This window comes from Trachypithecus francoisi, unplaced genomic scaffold, assembly GCF_009764315.1.
Source record: "Trachypithecus francoisi isolate TF-2019V2 unplaced genomic scaffold, Tfra_2.0 Lachesis_group3, whole genome shotgun sequence".
Lineage (NCBI taxonomy): Eukaryota > Metazoa > Chordata > Mammalia > Primates > Cercopithecidae > Trachypithecus > Trachypithecus francoisi.
Window position 1 is genome coordinate 46,879,098 of NW_022681468.1, and position 14,979 is coordinate 46,894,076.

Sequence of the window (14,979 nt, forward strand, 5' to 3'; positions counted from 1 at the left end):
AGAGATCCAAGAGTCACATTCATGATCATAATTTCAAGAAATTTCCGATTTATTTAGTATTAGTATATACTGCCTAGTATTATAAGTAGTTGAATATCTATCTACACTACTAAATTGTGAATTTTCTGACTTTAGGCACGTCTTCAGATTAAGCTTAAACATCTACTGATGGTTACCATGAATCAGAGATTGTTCAAAAGCACTGTGGATTAAAATGAGAACACATGGTTCCTTTCTATTTTTGCTGCTCTGAGTTTGGCAGGAGGTGTAGAAAGGTAAAAGAAGCCAATATAACACGATGTGATAAGTGTTGTAAAATACATAAAAGAATACAGGAGGAGCAAGTGAGGAAATGAATGGTTCTCCTTGAGATGAACTGGCAGTGGTAGTATTAGGCAGCTTCAAAATATAAATAGTAGACAGCCCTGGAGCTAGAGCAAACAGCATAAGCATGAGACTGACAAAGGCAGGCTGGGATTAGGAAAGGACTCTGTAATAGTATGCTAAATAATCAAAACTTGATACTGTGGTTAGATGTGAAGTTTGAGACAGGGAAAGATAATTAGATCAGATTTGTATATTTAAAATGTCTCAGCTAAGAATGAGTTTGATGGATTGGAAGGGACAAGGAAGCCATTATAACAGTCCACAAGGAAGAGAATGCATGCCTGAATTAGTCTTGCCAGCTGGGATGGAAAGTTCACCTCTTCACATGAAAGGAAGAGGAAGAGAGAGAGAGAAAGACAGATGGATGGAGGGGTGGGGAGAGGGAGAGGGAAGGGAAGAGGGAAGAAGAGAGAACCACTGTGCCTGGCTTACTCATAATGACTGGCATTTAGTTTAGATACTCATGTGAATGAAAATGGTATCTGTGCAAATGAATTGTGTAGAGTTTTCTTGTTTCACATTCATTGAGTATGAGAGCTAAGATTTATGATAATATAAATACAAGAGTCAGAGAAAGAGAGGAAATAAGAATAGTTGAGGATGTTCTTAAGACACAGTTGGGGCTGGGGTGGTGGCTCACGCCTGTAATCCCAGCACTTTAGGAGGCCGAGGCAGGCGGATTACCTGAGGTCAGGAGTTCGAGACCAGCCTGGCAAACATGGCGAAGTCCCGTCTCTATTACAAAATTAGGCTGGGCGCAATGGCTCATGCCTGTAATCCCAGCACTGTGGGAGGCCCAGATGGGCAGATTGCCTGAGCTCAGGAGTTCAAGACCAGCCTGAGCAATACGGTAAAACCCCGTCTCTACGAAAATACAAAAAATTAGCCAGGCGTGGCGGCATGCGCCTGTAATCCCAGCTACTCAGGAGGCTGAGACAGGAGAATCACTTGAACCAAGGAGGTGGAGGTTGTAGTGAGCCAAGATTGTGCCACTGCACTCCAGCCTAGGTGACAGAGCAAGACTCCGTCTCAAAAGAAAAAACCAAAAAACAAAAAACAAAACAAAAAACAAAACAAAACTAGCTGGGCATGCTGGCGTGCAGCACCTGTAATCCCAGCTAAGACTGTGCCACTGCACTCCAGCCTGGGCAAAACAAGCGAGACTCCATCTCAAAAAAAAAGAAGAAGAAAAAAAAACCAAAAAAACCCACAGGTGGTTATGGCCCATGACTTGCTGGCATTCACCTTGTCCCTTGTCCAAATATATTAATCTGAAAATGAATGATTATGCATTTGAAAATGTCACAAATTCTAGTAAACAGACTTCCTACCATTTTAGTGGGATGGGAAACTGATATGGTTTGGCTCTGTGTCCCCATCCAAATCTCACGTTGAACTGCAATCCCAAATACTGGGGGAAGGAACTGGTGGGAGGTGATTGGATCATGGGGGCAGATTTCTCCCTTGCTGTTCTCATGATAGTGCGGTCTCATGAGATCTGGTTGCTTGAAAGTGTAGAGCACTTCCCCCTTTGCGCTCACGCTCTCTCTCTCTCTTTCTCTCTCTCTCCTGTTGCCACATGAAGATATGCTTGCTTCCCCTTCACCTTTTCTCCTCATTATAAGTTTCCTGAGGCCTCCCCAGCCATGCCTCCTGTACAGCCTGTGGAACTGTGAGTCAATTAAACCTCTTTCTTTATAAAATACCCAGTCTAATGTAGTTCTTTATGACAACGTGAGAACAGAGTAATACAGAGACAAACACAATTCGAAAAATAAGATCATATCTTATTTTTGTAGGAGCTATTAGCTTTCTTAGCTAGCAACTCTACTTTCCAATACACATTAGGAAGGTGGACAGCGTCCAAATTGTCAAAATATGTCAGTAAAAGATGATGAACTTTACCCAAAGCTCCTCAGACCCATGTAACTTGTACACAGTTCTAACTGGTGGCTTGGGATAGTTTCCTAGCGTGTAACATATTGGAGCCACAAAAACGGTCATTTTTAAAGTGAGGAAAGGTATAACTAAACTTGATCTTTGTGGTTTCCCTGTACTGTGTTTTGTATGTAACAGTACATATTATTGATGGGTATTCTTAGGTTTCAGGAACCCCTATGGGAATCCCTTAGAATTTTTGGTCAGGCGCAGTGGCTCCTGCCTGTAATCCCAGCACTTTGGGAGGGCCAGGAAGGAGGATCACTTGACCCTAGGGGTTTTAGACCAGACTGGGCAACAGAGCAAAATCTCGTCTCTATAAAAAAATAATAATAATAAATTAGCCGGGCATAGTGGTGCGTGCCTATAATCCTAGTCCCGCTACTCAGGAGGTTAAGGTGGGAGGATGGCATAAGCCTGGGAGGTTGAGGCTGCAGTGAGGTATAATCACCACTTACTCCAGATGTCTTCCCTCTGGTGTTTTCCCTTTGAATTCATTATCCATAAACATCTTTATAAAAAACATAGGTGGTTCCTGCTGGTAACCCTTTACTGGCTTTCAGCACCTTCAGGACGAAGTCTGGGTTTTTCATCACAGGCCTTTAGAAGTCTGCCCCATCATGATTTGACCCGTGCCCACCTCTTTGTTCCTACAAACATCTGTTGAATTTTTAAAATCTCAGCTGTTGTCACTTATTTTCTGAGTTTTTAAAACTTTCATTTTATCTTTCCTATTATACTTAATACTAACAAAGGAAATGGGCAACACAAAGGCAATATTCAATGTAATATACCTTACAGCTCAACAGCAACTTCTGAACAATATCTAAGTGGCAGCAGGGGAGATGTAAGAAGTCCCATATCGTGGAAGGGAGAATAAAGAGGTGTAAGTGGAACAAAATACAAACAAGGAGCACTGAAAGTCAAGAACTTTTACTACAAGTGACAGAAAACTATCCCAAGATGACTTAAGCAAAAAATAATTTATTTTATAAACTCACAAAATTATGCAAGAAATTGAGATTGCCTACAGAGTACACAGCCTGAGAAAACAGACACTATAAAGGGAAGTTAGATATCTTATCCCTTAGTTCCCCCGGCCAAGGTGAACTTTCTAGAACCTTATAACAAATTTCCCACCACCTTGTTTCAAAGAGTAATTTGCTACAACAATTACATAACCCATATTCATTCATTTAATGAAGGTTTAATATCAGCTAAGCAAGCTCTGTGTTGATAGCTGTTAGCTACATATACTGGTAGGAAAAGGAAAAAACAAAAACCCTGAAATCCCCTGCTTTCACAGATCTTACAATCTAGAGGAGGAGAGAACATTTTCTTAAAAGCCTGTAAAAAATTCTGAAACCTCTCTAAACCTCGGTTTTCTTAATTTTATATATATACACACACACACAAAGATATATATATACACACACAAAGATATATATATATATAAAGAGAAGGTTCTAGGAGATTTATTATAAGGTTCTAGAAAGTTCACTTTGGGGCTGGGCACAGTGGCTCACGCCTATAATCCCAGCACTTTGGGAGGCCAAGGTGGGCGGATCGCTTGAGGCCAGGAGTTCGAGACCAGCCTGGCCAACATGGTGAAACCTTGTCCCTACTAAAAGTACAAAAATCAGCTGGGCATGGTGGCGCATGCCTGTAATTCCAGCTACTGGGAAGGCTGAGGCATGAAAACCATCTGAACTTGGGAGGCGGAGATTGCAGTGAGTGGAAATCGTACTCCAGTCTGAGTGACGGAGTGAAACTGTCTCAAAAAAAAAAGAAAAAAGAAAAAAAGAAAAAGGAAGTCCACTTTGGGAGGAACTATGGGATAAGGTATCTAACTCCCCTTCATAATCTCTCTTTTCTCAGGCAATGCACTCTGAGGCAATTCCATGTGTATATATTTATTTATATATATATTTACATAGACTGTTGCAAGGACTAAACAGTCTTACTTTAAAAACCACCAAGTCTCCATGAATAAACTGAGAACATTATTTAGCGTGGTCATCTTTACTTGTTTGTATCTCCTACAAAAGGTAAACATTTTAATAGTGGTATTATGAAAGGTACATCTTGATGTATGTTCCGGTACAACAGATGTATTTTGTTGTCACAACACCTTAGTGAAACAGCAAATAAAGACGAATTTAAAAAGAAAGCTTAAAATTTTAAACTTTCAGTTAAACTTCAGGTTTAACTTTAGGTTTAACTTAAAGTGAAAAGCAAACAAAACAAATGGTAAGTCTGGTAACTCAGGTGAGCCATAGGTCAAAATGACTACGTAGGTTATCAATAAGACTCACCCCAAGTGGAATTCTGAAGAACTGTCCAGAAAGTTATCATATGTAAAAACTAACAATTGACAATATATAGATTAGAAGAAAGAAAACTGGGAAAAAAATTCACAATCTTTACAGACTTATGTCACTTAATGTAAGGGCTAAGAGCCAAGACAGTATGTGATTTACAAGAATGCAATAATTAAATCTTGAGTAAATATTACATTAAATAATGTACATTATACTGCTTTTAGAAAAAGGTGGTATTATGCAATATGCTTTAGAAACATTTTAATCCAAAAGAATAAAAACCACAACCTCTTTTGCTCCCTAAAATTATTTTATTCCTAAAAGAATCACATATATATATTTTCAGTTAGAAAAAAAAAAAAACAGAAAGAACAATTAAGTTGTTATTGTTATTGCATCAGACTAGGTAAAAGAGAACAGTAGCTTGGAGTAAGACTGACAGAAAGAAGAAAAGAAACCAAAGGAAGTGGACAAATTTGAGAGCTATTCGAGTGGGTAGAAGAGAATGGACTGGGTATCTGATTGGACAGGGGGTTAAGAATAATCAAGGTGATTTCTGTGTATCTGGCTTGGACAGCTGAGGAGATGTTGCTTCTATTAAAATGAATTAAGGACAGCCAGGGAAAGGACAGGTTTAGGGGAAAAAGAAGATGAATGCAGTCTTGCACATACTGAGTCTGAATATGTACAAGTTAAGATGAAATCCTCGGCCGAGCGCAGTGGCTCATGCCTGTAATCCCAGCACTTTGGGAGGCCGAGATGGGTGGATCACCTGAGGTCGGGAGTTCGAGACCAGCCTGACCAACATGGAGAAACCCCATCTCTACTAACAATAGAAAATTAGTCAGGCATGGAGGTACATGCCATAATCTCAGCTACTCAGGAGGCTGAGGCAGGAGAATTGCTTGAACCCAGGAGGCAGAAATTGCAGTGAGCTGAGATCATGCCATTGTGCTCCAGCCTAGCTAACAAGAGCAAAACTCTGTCTCCAAAAAAAAAAGGAACAAGATGAAATCTTCATTGGCAGTTTGTTATAAATGTCCTGAGCTAAGAAGAGACGTCTTTGATGTACATATAGATATCGAGTCATTATATCATTTTAGATAGGAAGTAGGCCAAAAAACTGTGATGTCATGGATACCAAGCATTCTAAGAAGTTAGGTATGTCAGAGGTACTGACTACTACTCAGTAGTCAAGTAAGATCAAGACAAAAATGTGTTTGGTTTAGTACAAAAGTTTGTTGGAGTCACTGGTAACCTTAGTAAAACTGTTTTAGTTGTGGGAAAGCAAGACACACTATAGTGAATTAAGAGTAAAGGGGAGGTTACGAACAGTGTATGTAACTCTAAGCGATCTGGCCATGAGCCGATGAAGAAGAAATGTAGTTACCTGGAGAGGAAAGCACAGAGGTTGTCCGAAGACTCGTCGAGAAAATATGGAGGGGTTGTCAGAAGGCTGGGAGAGATGTAAGCATGTTTTACAAAGCTGATGAGAAGGATACAACTGAAAGGAGTAAGTTAAAGATGCAAGAAAGAAAAGAGAGAGTCGATAGTCTCTCTTTTCCTGTCGATAGTCTCTCTTTTCCTGAAAGGAGGAAGGGAATGAGATCCAGAGCATAACCTGAGTGACTCATCTTATAAAGGAAGACAAAACACTATCAATTGTGCCTCAAGCGAAAGAGAGCAGGCAAACAGGTTTACAGCATGCTCGCATCTGAAGCTCCCAATTTCTTTATAAAGTTGTGTGGAGTGGATATAGGATTATCAGTTTAATGGAGGAAATAATGATTTGCTTACAGAAATTGGGAATTGACCAATAGTGCTGAAGAAGGCCCAGTGAAATTTGGTAATCATAAAATTTAGAATGGTACTATTCTTCCCTATTGTACACCTACAGAAAATTTCAGGGCTCACATAAGAGATGATATATTCATAGTAAGGCACTTATAATTTCAGAGAACAGTTTTAACAACAGCCTGCCTAAAATAAATGATTACATGATTCTTATATTTTATCAGTTAACTGAGCCTAGTAATTTTTCCCCATTTGAAAAGGTACACATTTTAATCATCAAGATGTCATTTAAATGCTATCAAATCCAAGATTTTTAGTACAACTATCTCATATGACCACAACTAAAAAATGAATTGATATAAAAGTTTTTTAAATACATAAAAACATAGCTGTATGTAGCTATATTTGTGTGTACAAATGTGGAATCCTTATTAATCTGATTAGATGATCCTAATTGGGCTAGACTCTTACACTACCACCATGAAGCAAGACTCTGCTAAATACATAGGGGCATTTTTGTTTGTTTAATGGGCTAAACTTTAAGATTTTAGCAAGTCAGTTGTTATATGATTGCAAGCTAAAGTCTCAATTATTCCTGGAAGGTTGCCTTTTAGGATCTGCTTAGAAATACAAAATGTTAACATTACATTTAAAATATTCTTTAAATTCTACCAATTTAGCATGGTTTTCCTAAGTTATCAAGGATTTACTGTAAGTTTATACCTAAAGTAGTCTTGAATGACCATCAACAAATGCCTTTACCGTCTACAAAAAGGCATAAATATGCACAAATAACACGATTTAAACATCAAAAATAATATTTATGTTTCCATGAATAAACAAACTCAAGTACTTACGATTTTTTACAACAGTGGAATATAATCTTAGGCATTAGTATGTCAGTGGTCCCTAAACAATTCCCAATATCAGAGAAACGGCAGTAGTTATTTACAAATTCACTGAATTCAAATTTTCATTACTAAATAGGAAATTTTTAAAAGGGCCCAACCTATAAGCCTACTTATTATAAGCTAAAATGATTTAAAAAGCTAAGACTGGTCACATTCCCCTTAATGCTCAGTTTTCTAAACAACAATCCATTTTTTTTACCCTTAGAAAACTCTCCTATATTTATCCAAAGTAAATATAAATCAGGAATAAATGAATAATTGAGATGATTACTTATGTTTACATGAACTTTTTGATCAATTTTAAAGGTGAAAAATCCAGTAATATCTTTTCTAATACAAAACTTTCTTAACAAAAACATTTAAGTAATACCCATAAAAATATCCCCCAGGGATTTTTTCAATATAATTATTGAGTTCAAGTTTAAAGTAATCAATATAAAACCTACTTTCTGTCAGATCCTCAATCTTTTCCCACATAGTAACAGCATGAGATCTATATCTTGTACTCAAATCCTGAACTACCAATACTTAGGAATTCAAACTAATATTAAGGGGAAAAGGTGCTCTTTCTGTAAAGTCATAGAATCTCAAATCTCATTAAGGCTACTTAGGATACCCAAAGCATCAAATATAAAAACAATGTTCACTGCCCATTAACACTGCAGAAGTATCTAACACTTGTATGATTCTACTGCATAAAATTTGCTTGCTATACTAAAAACACCAAATGACAGACTAGAGTATTGTTACAGTGGTTTAGAGAATCTTACAAAAGATCTTTTTGATTATTGTAATGCAACATTGAATCTTCATGAAAAGCATAGCATCATTACATTTTGGGAAGACTCTGATCTGTAATGTAATACAACAGCGTGGCCTCACCTACATGGTAAAGGCCCATAATGACTAAGCCAGGTAGGCCATGGCTTATCAGATTTTTATTCATTTTATACCACAGTCATTCTCCTCCTCTTTATTGTATACAGTGCTTTTCAGTTTATCAGTATATTACACTTTTAAAAAATAACTGTTCAAGACAAGCTACAATGATTCAGCAACTAAATCTTAAACCCAAGAGCAAGAAATGCAGCTGATATTTTTCTAAAGCAACAAAATTTCACTCAAGAAAATCTTCCTGTATAGCCAGAGAAAAAGAATTAGTTCAATAATTCAATAAAACATATGCTATGAAATTGACCATCTGAAAAATAAATAATCATATGAATCAGTGCCTAAATTCTGTAATTTTGCTGTTATTTTTCAGTAGATGAAAAGCATCCTGATTCACTTAATTTTAACAGGCTCATAATTTACGTGACACATTTTAAGAAGATACTATCCTTATAAGCTTTCTTACCTTTAAAAATTTATTTACTATTACCTGCAAACAATAGGTAACAGAGCTTTGCCTCTGCTCTTCATTCTTTTATACTAATGTATACTCACAGCTTGAATAAAACATTACAATATTTATGAATCATTGTAATAAGACCACTACTTACAATTTACTATTTTATAGTCTCCCTCTGCAACTTTCTACAAAGCTCTTTTTACCCTCTTTGTTTAAAATTCCAGGGTTTTTTGTGGGGGGGGGGGGGGAGGGAAAATGCATTCTGGAAGGGACAGCAATTAAAAGTATTAGCAAAAATAAAGAGGCTAATCTTGATCTTCAATATTGGACAATATAAGATCCTAACTAATGTTAATTTAAAAAACAAAAGCTACATCACAGATTTGCAACAGTTCACACCCTGAAAATGTGGCCTAATTACCCTGAAAATATATAATCTATAAATAAATACAGATAAAATACAAAATTCACATTTAATATTCTGACTTTAAATCCTGAATTTTGGCAAACTATCTATCATTTTCATTTCAAAATCTATCTTGTTTCAGAAAAATAGCCTTCATCCATTGATATTCTAAAAATAGACTCCTACTGTCTTTTTTACAAGAAAGAATATTTCTTGGTTCTGAGTCCTTCCATATCAGCTACATCATCAATACCTAAAATTCTTATTTAATCCCGTCTTTGGCAATCAAACTGGTAACTATACATACAAAAAAAAATCTTACCTATATGCTGCATTTTCTTTCAAATGCAAAGTGGTTAGATTCCCCTTCTACTTAATCAGTACAGGGTCTGGACATTTTTCAGTCTGACTTGCAAATATTTGCTTTCCCTCTTAGGGCATAGCATCCGCAGGGTTATACAGCACTACTTACATTCTCTTCCACATAAAAATCAGACATTACATGAAAGGAAAAGAAAGACAGCCCATTTCAAAGCATCTGGCAAACCTCCATTGGCAACCTGCCAAGCCTCTGCTAAACCTTCCTGTCTTTCCGAGCATGCTCACTTAAAACCAACAGCATGTTACTATGGCAACTCTGTAGGCAGCCTGTAAGTATGAACCGCCATTCTGATTTCAGAGTGTAAAAAAACCAAATACTGCAGGGGAAGTAAAAGGAAAGAAATAGCGTATGCCCTTCATCACATTCGAATATACTCATTTCATTTCATAAATCCATATTTGTGTATTTAAAACAGAAGCATCCCACATTTTTCCAAATATTTTTCATGCTCAAATAGGTCCCCCTTTTCAGTAAATTCATTGTCTTTGTCTTGCCCCTAAGCTCTTTTACCCCATAACAACCAAAAATATACTAGACAGTTTACCCCATTTGATACAACATTGCAGAACAGACAACAGTATTCATATAAGCAATCATGCAGTATTCCATGGATGATTTCCTACAATTATATGCACATTATAAATGACATGGCAATATTACTAAGAAAACCATTAGCACTTAGAACATACAATCTAAATCTTTTCTATGATTTATCAAATTGCCAAATGAAATTGTCTTTGGGGTTTGGATAAGATTTTTTTCCCCCTAATTATCCTTGAAATATTGTGAAATGTCTGAAAGGGGTTTTAAACTTGAGACAGGCCAGACCTGGGTGCAAATCCCTATCCTTCCCATTTTAGTTGTGCCACCTTGGGGAAGTTACTTAACTTTTCTGAACCTCCCTTTCCTTACCTTTAAAGTAGGATAACAACAGTTACTTTATACGGTAGCAGTTTAAATGAGTTAACACATATAAAATACCTAAAACTTTCTTTTTTTTTTTCCTCCTGGGTTGTTTTGGAAAAGACCCCGAAAAAACCAGTGTGCACTTGTTGATTAACCAAACTGAAAAGTATTTTCTTGTAACCTCTTACTTCTGATTTACACACTATGCTATGAGCCAAAAACCTTCTCAACATCCAAATCAAGCAATGCTAGAAATGGAAACAAATAATAGAGAATCTAAACAGAGGGAAAAATATATGAAGGTATTATTTTCACTAGAGAATATTAAGATATTTTTATTTGTTACAAACATGAAATTATACCTACCACCTCTTCTTCTGTCTTTTTGACCTCCTTTTCCTTTTCTTCATCATTTTCTTCAGCTGGGCCATCTTCATCATCACTACTGGATGACTCAAGGATTTCATTTATATCCATTTTCCAATTATCAGGAACAACTCTAGTTTTTAAGAAGATGCTTGCTTTCTGAAGCCCTAAGAGTGAAAATGTACTTCAGCAGTTGCTTGGAATTAGCAGCACAGAACAATAGAAAAGGCATGGCATTCAGAATCAGAAGATCTGAATTCAAATTCAGCTGTCATTTATAAAATGATACAGTAAGCTTGAACATATTTCATAAGTTATAATGTTATATAAAATTTGTTATTACTTTACAGAATACTGTGAGACATCTTAATGGTAAAATATGAAAAATTAAACCTATCTAATAATCACACATCAAATATATCTAGACATTAAAAAAAAAATCAAGTAAGAGTGGTTATCAACTCTAAACACTTAAAATGGTGACACCAGAGAGTATCAGTCTTGCTTTATTTGCTATTTTCCATATAGAGCCACAACATAAAATAATAGGTTAATTCATCCTTATTTTACCTGGTTTACTGGAGAGCTCAGTTTCTGGTAGATTGAGAATGTCTACTTCCTTAATGTCCTTTCTTGCTATAGAGTAACTAATTATCAAGAAGAAGGGGAGGAAAATAACTTATTCAATACAAATTATTACTTAAATAGTACATGTTGACATATAGGAAAACAAAAACCTCAAAATCAAAATATTGCCTATAAAATGTTTTTAACTTACTCCTTAATAAAAGGTAAGAAGAGGTAATACAGGCAAAGCTAGTTATCTTAATTCTGAAGTTTTATATACTCAAAGTACATCGAGGGCCTCACATTCACAATATTTCAATCTATACAGTCCTGCTACAGATAGTACGGGGTAATTTATATCAGCATGATGTTTTCAACACTTGTAGATAACAATGTCTACTTTAATATTTGTGAAATTTATTTTTCATTTTAGTAAAAAAGCACATTTACTAGATAGTAATATTGAAATATTTTTACCACTGTAAGATATAGTATAGTATTAAATTTTTCACAGAGAACTGTAACTCAAAAAAACTTTTTTAATTTCACTTTTTTGATCACAAAGCAGAGATGAGGTTAGGAAAAAGTTTTTGTTAAGTCTGGATTTTATTTTTTTTGAGACAGTCTTGCTCTGTCGCCAGGCTGGAGTGCAGTGGTGCGATCTCGGCTCACTGCAACCTCTGCCTCCCAGGTTCAAGCGATTCCCTTGCTTCAGCCTCCCAAGTAGCTAGGACTACAGGCATGTACCACCATACCTGGCTAATTTTTTATATTTAGTAGAGACAGGGTTTCACCATGTTGGCCAGGAAGGTCTCGATCTCCTGAGCTCATGATCTGCCCGCCTCGGCTGGGCGTCAGCAACTGCGCTCGGCCCAAAAGTCTGGATTTTAATCATGAAAAAAGTCAAAATAATTGCCCTTGTAATATAGATTAAAAAATAAGCTTCAGGCCGGGCAAAGTGGCTCACGCTTGTAATCCCAGCACTTTGGGAGGCCGAGACGGGCAGATCACAAGGTCAGGAGATGGAGACCATCCTGGTTAACACGGAGAAACCCCGTCTCTACTGAAAATACAGAAAATTAGCCAGGCGTGGTGACGGGCGCCTGTAGTCCCAGCAACTCCGGAGACAGAAGCATGAGAATGGCGTGAAAACCAGGAGGCGGAGCTTGCAGTGAGCCGAGATCGCGCCACTGCACTCCAGCCTGGGCTACAGAGCAAGACTCTGTCTCAAAAAAATAAAATAAAATAAAAAATAAAAATAAGCTTCGGAGTTAATAATAAATGTCACATACTACACATGATAAAAATATAGACTTTTACAATTAAGAAAAAAAATCAATACCATGCTTCGCTAAAAAAAAAACTTAATACTGTTCTCACATAATGTTGTTCACAGATTTTACACAAAATGTATTAGTGAAAAATACCCTACATTACAAAAAGTCAAAATGTATTAGGTAGCAACTTCTCAGTTCATAAATGATTAGACTATAAAAATAAAGTTTTGGTGGGGGAGGGGTCTATCATTGTAATTCCATATTTTTTCCTCCCATGTAACATCATTAAAGAATTCATTACTCACAATTTAGAATCAATAAATGATCGAACTAAACACTGATCTTTTTTCACTGTGATGTCATCATTACAGCTGGGAGATATTACCTGAAATACAAAATAAGAACAGATTGATTCCTATTTCCTGTGCTCAGAAAAAGAGTATTTTTCAAAAGAACAATTCTGGATCCCCTAACTTCTCAGATCATCTTTTACAAAAAACAGCTTCATTATAAATAGCCCCTGTTATTAAGGAATTATATACAAAAAAGATACCCTTATATATTTTGTTTAGCACATTGGTTGTCTAGAAATTTATTTTATCCGTAGTCATTAATTATAAAATGAATAATTAATGAAATACAGGGCCAGGTCTAGTGACTCATGCATGTAATCCCAGAACTTTGGGAGGTCAAGGTGGACAGACAGCTTGAGCTCAGGAGTTCAAGACCAGCCTGGGTGGCATAGTGAGACACTGTCTCTACCAAAAATACCAAAAATTAGCCTGGTGTGGTGGTGTGTGCCTATAGTCCCAGCTACTCAAAAAGTTGGGATGGCAGCATCAGCTGATCCCAGGAGATGGAGGCTGCAGTAAGCCAAGATCACGACACTGCACTCCAGCCTGGGTGACAGAGTGAGACCCCATTTCAAAAAGAAAAGAAATATAAATTAAAATGTGACCAGCACATTAAAAATATCAGGATTTATTCTAAGCTAAATTATTGTCCAAAAAATAAATTGTATAATCTGTGATGAAAATTTGGCATATAATTTTTAAAAATATATTTGAATAAGAATCTTTTTTGAAATCTGGTCATAAAAAAAAAAAAAAAAACTAAGTTACCTTTTTTAACCAAAATATGTACAATCCTTAGTAATTAAAGCAAGTTAAAACATGAGCAAAGAACTTTTTAATTTCTTAACTTCTGAAAATAGTATCTTAACAGTATCATTGGTAAATAATCTCTGTATCCTTTATAGAACTTCATATTTTTAAAAAATTGCTTAAATGTATCTGTTCATGCTCTCCCTAACACGAACCTCTCTCTGCTACATTCCAGCACCATTCACAGACCTTTGTGCACTGATGGAAATGTTCTATATCTGCACTGCCCTATACAGTAGCAGTGAGTCTTATGGTGCTAAACACTTGAAATGTGGCTGGTGCAACTGGGAGACTGAGTTTTTAATTCTATTTTACTTTAATTAAGTTACATTTAAACTTAAATGGCCACACATGGTTCATGGTTATCATACTAAACAGTGTATATCCAGATAATTGAATATTCTTGGCAGTCACATCAGCTGTCTTAACACCAGATGGAAGTATTTTTTGTTTGTTTGCTAGGTGCTGGTAATTATTAGACTAATAATATAGCTGTGCCAACCCTCAAGGAGCTAACAGTGTACTGGAGGGACAAACATAAAAAGATAGACAAAAAGAACACAATGGAGGATAAGTACAGTGATACCACTAGCACATAATAATATGAAAACATTGAGGAGGGAGATTTTGCCTAACCTGGGCAAGGAAAAGGTGCGGCAGGAAAAGCTTAAAGTAAATTTTAAAGGATGAATAGGCATAATCCAAGGTCTAATTACCTCACCTATCAACTATTTAATGGCCTTCAAATAGATTCCTGCCACCTCCAGTCTTTCTAGTAACATGCCATTCTTCATTCACATTCCTAAACATGTAGCTCAAATAACATCACTCTTCTGGAAAATTCTCTGCAGAATTATGCCCAAATTCTTTAGGTGAACTTTTTTTTTTTTTTTTTTTTGAGATGGAGTCTTGCTCTGCCGCCCAGGCTGGAGTGCAGTGGCCGGCTCTCAGCTCACTGAAAGCTCCGCCTCCCGGGTTCACGCCATTCTCCTGTCTCAGCCTCCCGAATAGCTGGGACTACAGGCGCCCGCCTCGTCGCCCGGCTAGTTTTTTGTATTTTTTAGTAGAGACGGGGTTTCACCGTATTAGCCAGGATGGTCTCGATCTCCTGACCTCGTGATCCGCCCGTCTCGGCCTCCCAAAGTGCTGGGATTACAGGCTTGAGCCACCGCGCCCAGCCTAGGTGAACTTTTAAAGACCCTTCCGCCCT

General features: G+C 36.7%; 1 protein-coding gene across 4 annotated transcripts in view; it reads right to left on the reverse strand.

The window, feature by feature from the left end:
- ARID4A (AT-rich interaction domain 4A) overlaps positions 1–14,979 on the reverse strand; it is a 74,580-nt gene that overhangs the window by 32,640 nt on the left and 26,961 nt on the right. For all 4 annotated transcript variants that reach the window (XM_033187904.1, XM_033187902.1, XM_033187903.1 and 1 more), the window contains 3 exons: positions 12,912–12,991; positions 11,333–11,409; positions 10,763–10,929 (listed from right to left, as the gene is read on the reverse strand). In XM_033187904.1, coding sequence (XP_033043795.1) covers positions 10,763–10,929; positions 11,333–11,409; positions 12,912–12,991 — 324 coding nt within the window. The remainder of the gene's footprint in view (positions 1–10,762; positions 10,930–11,332; positions 11,410–12,911; positions 12,992–14,979) is intronic.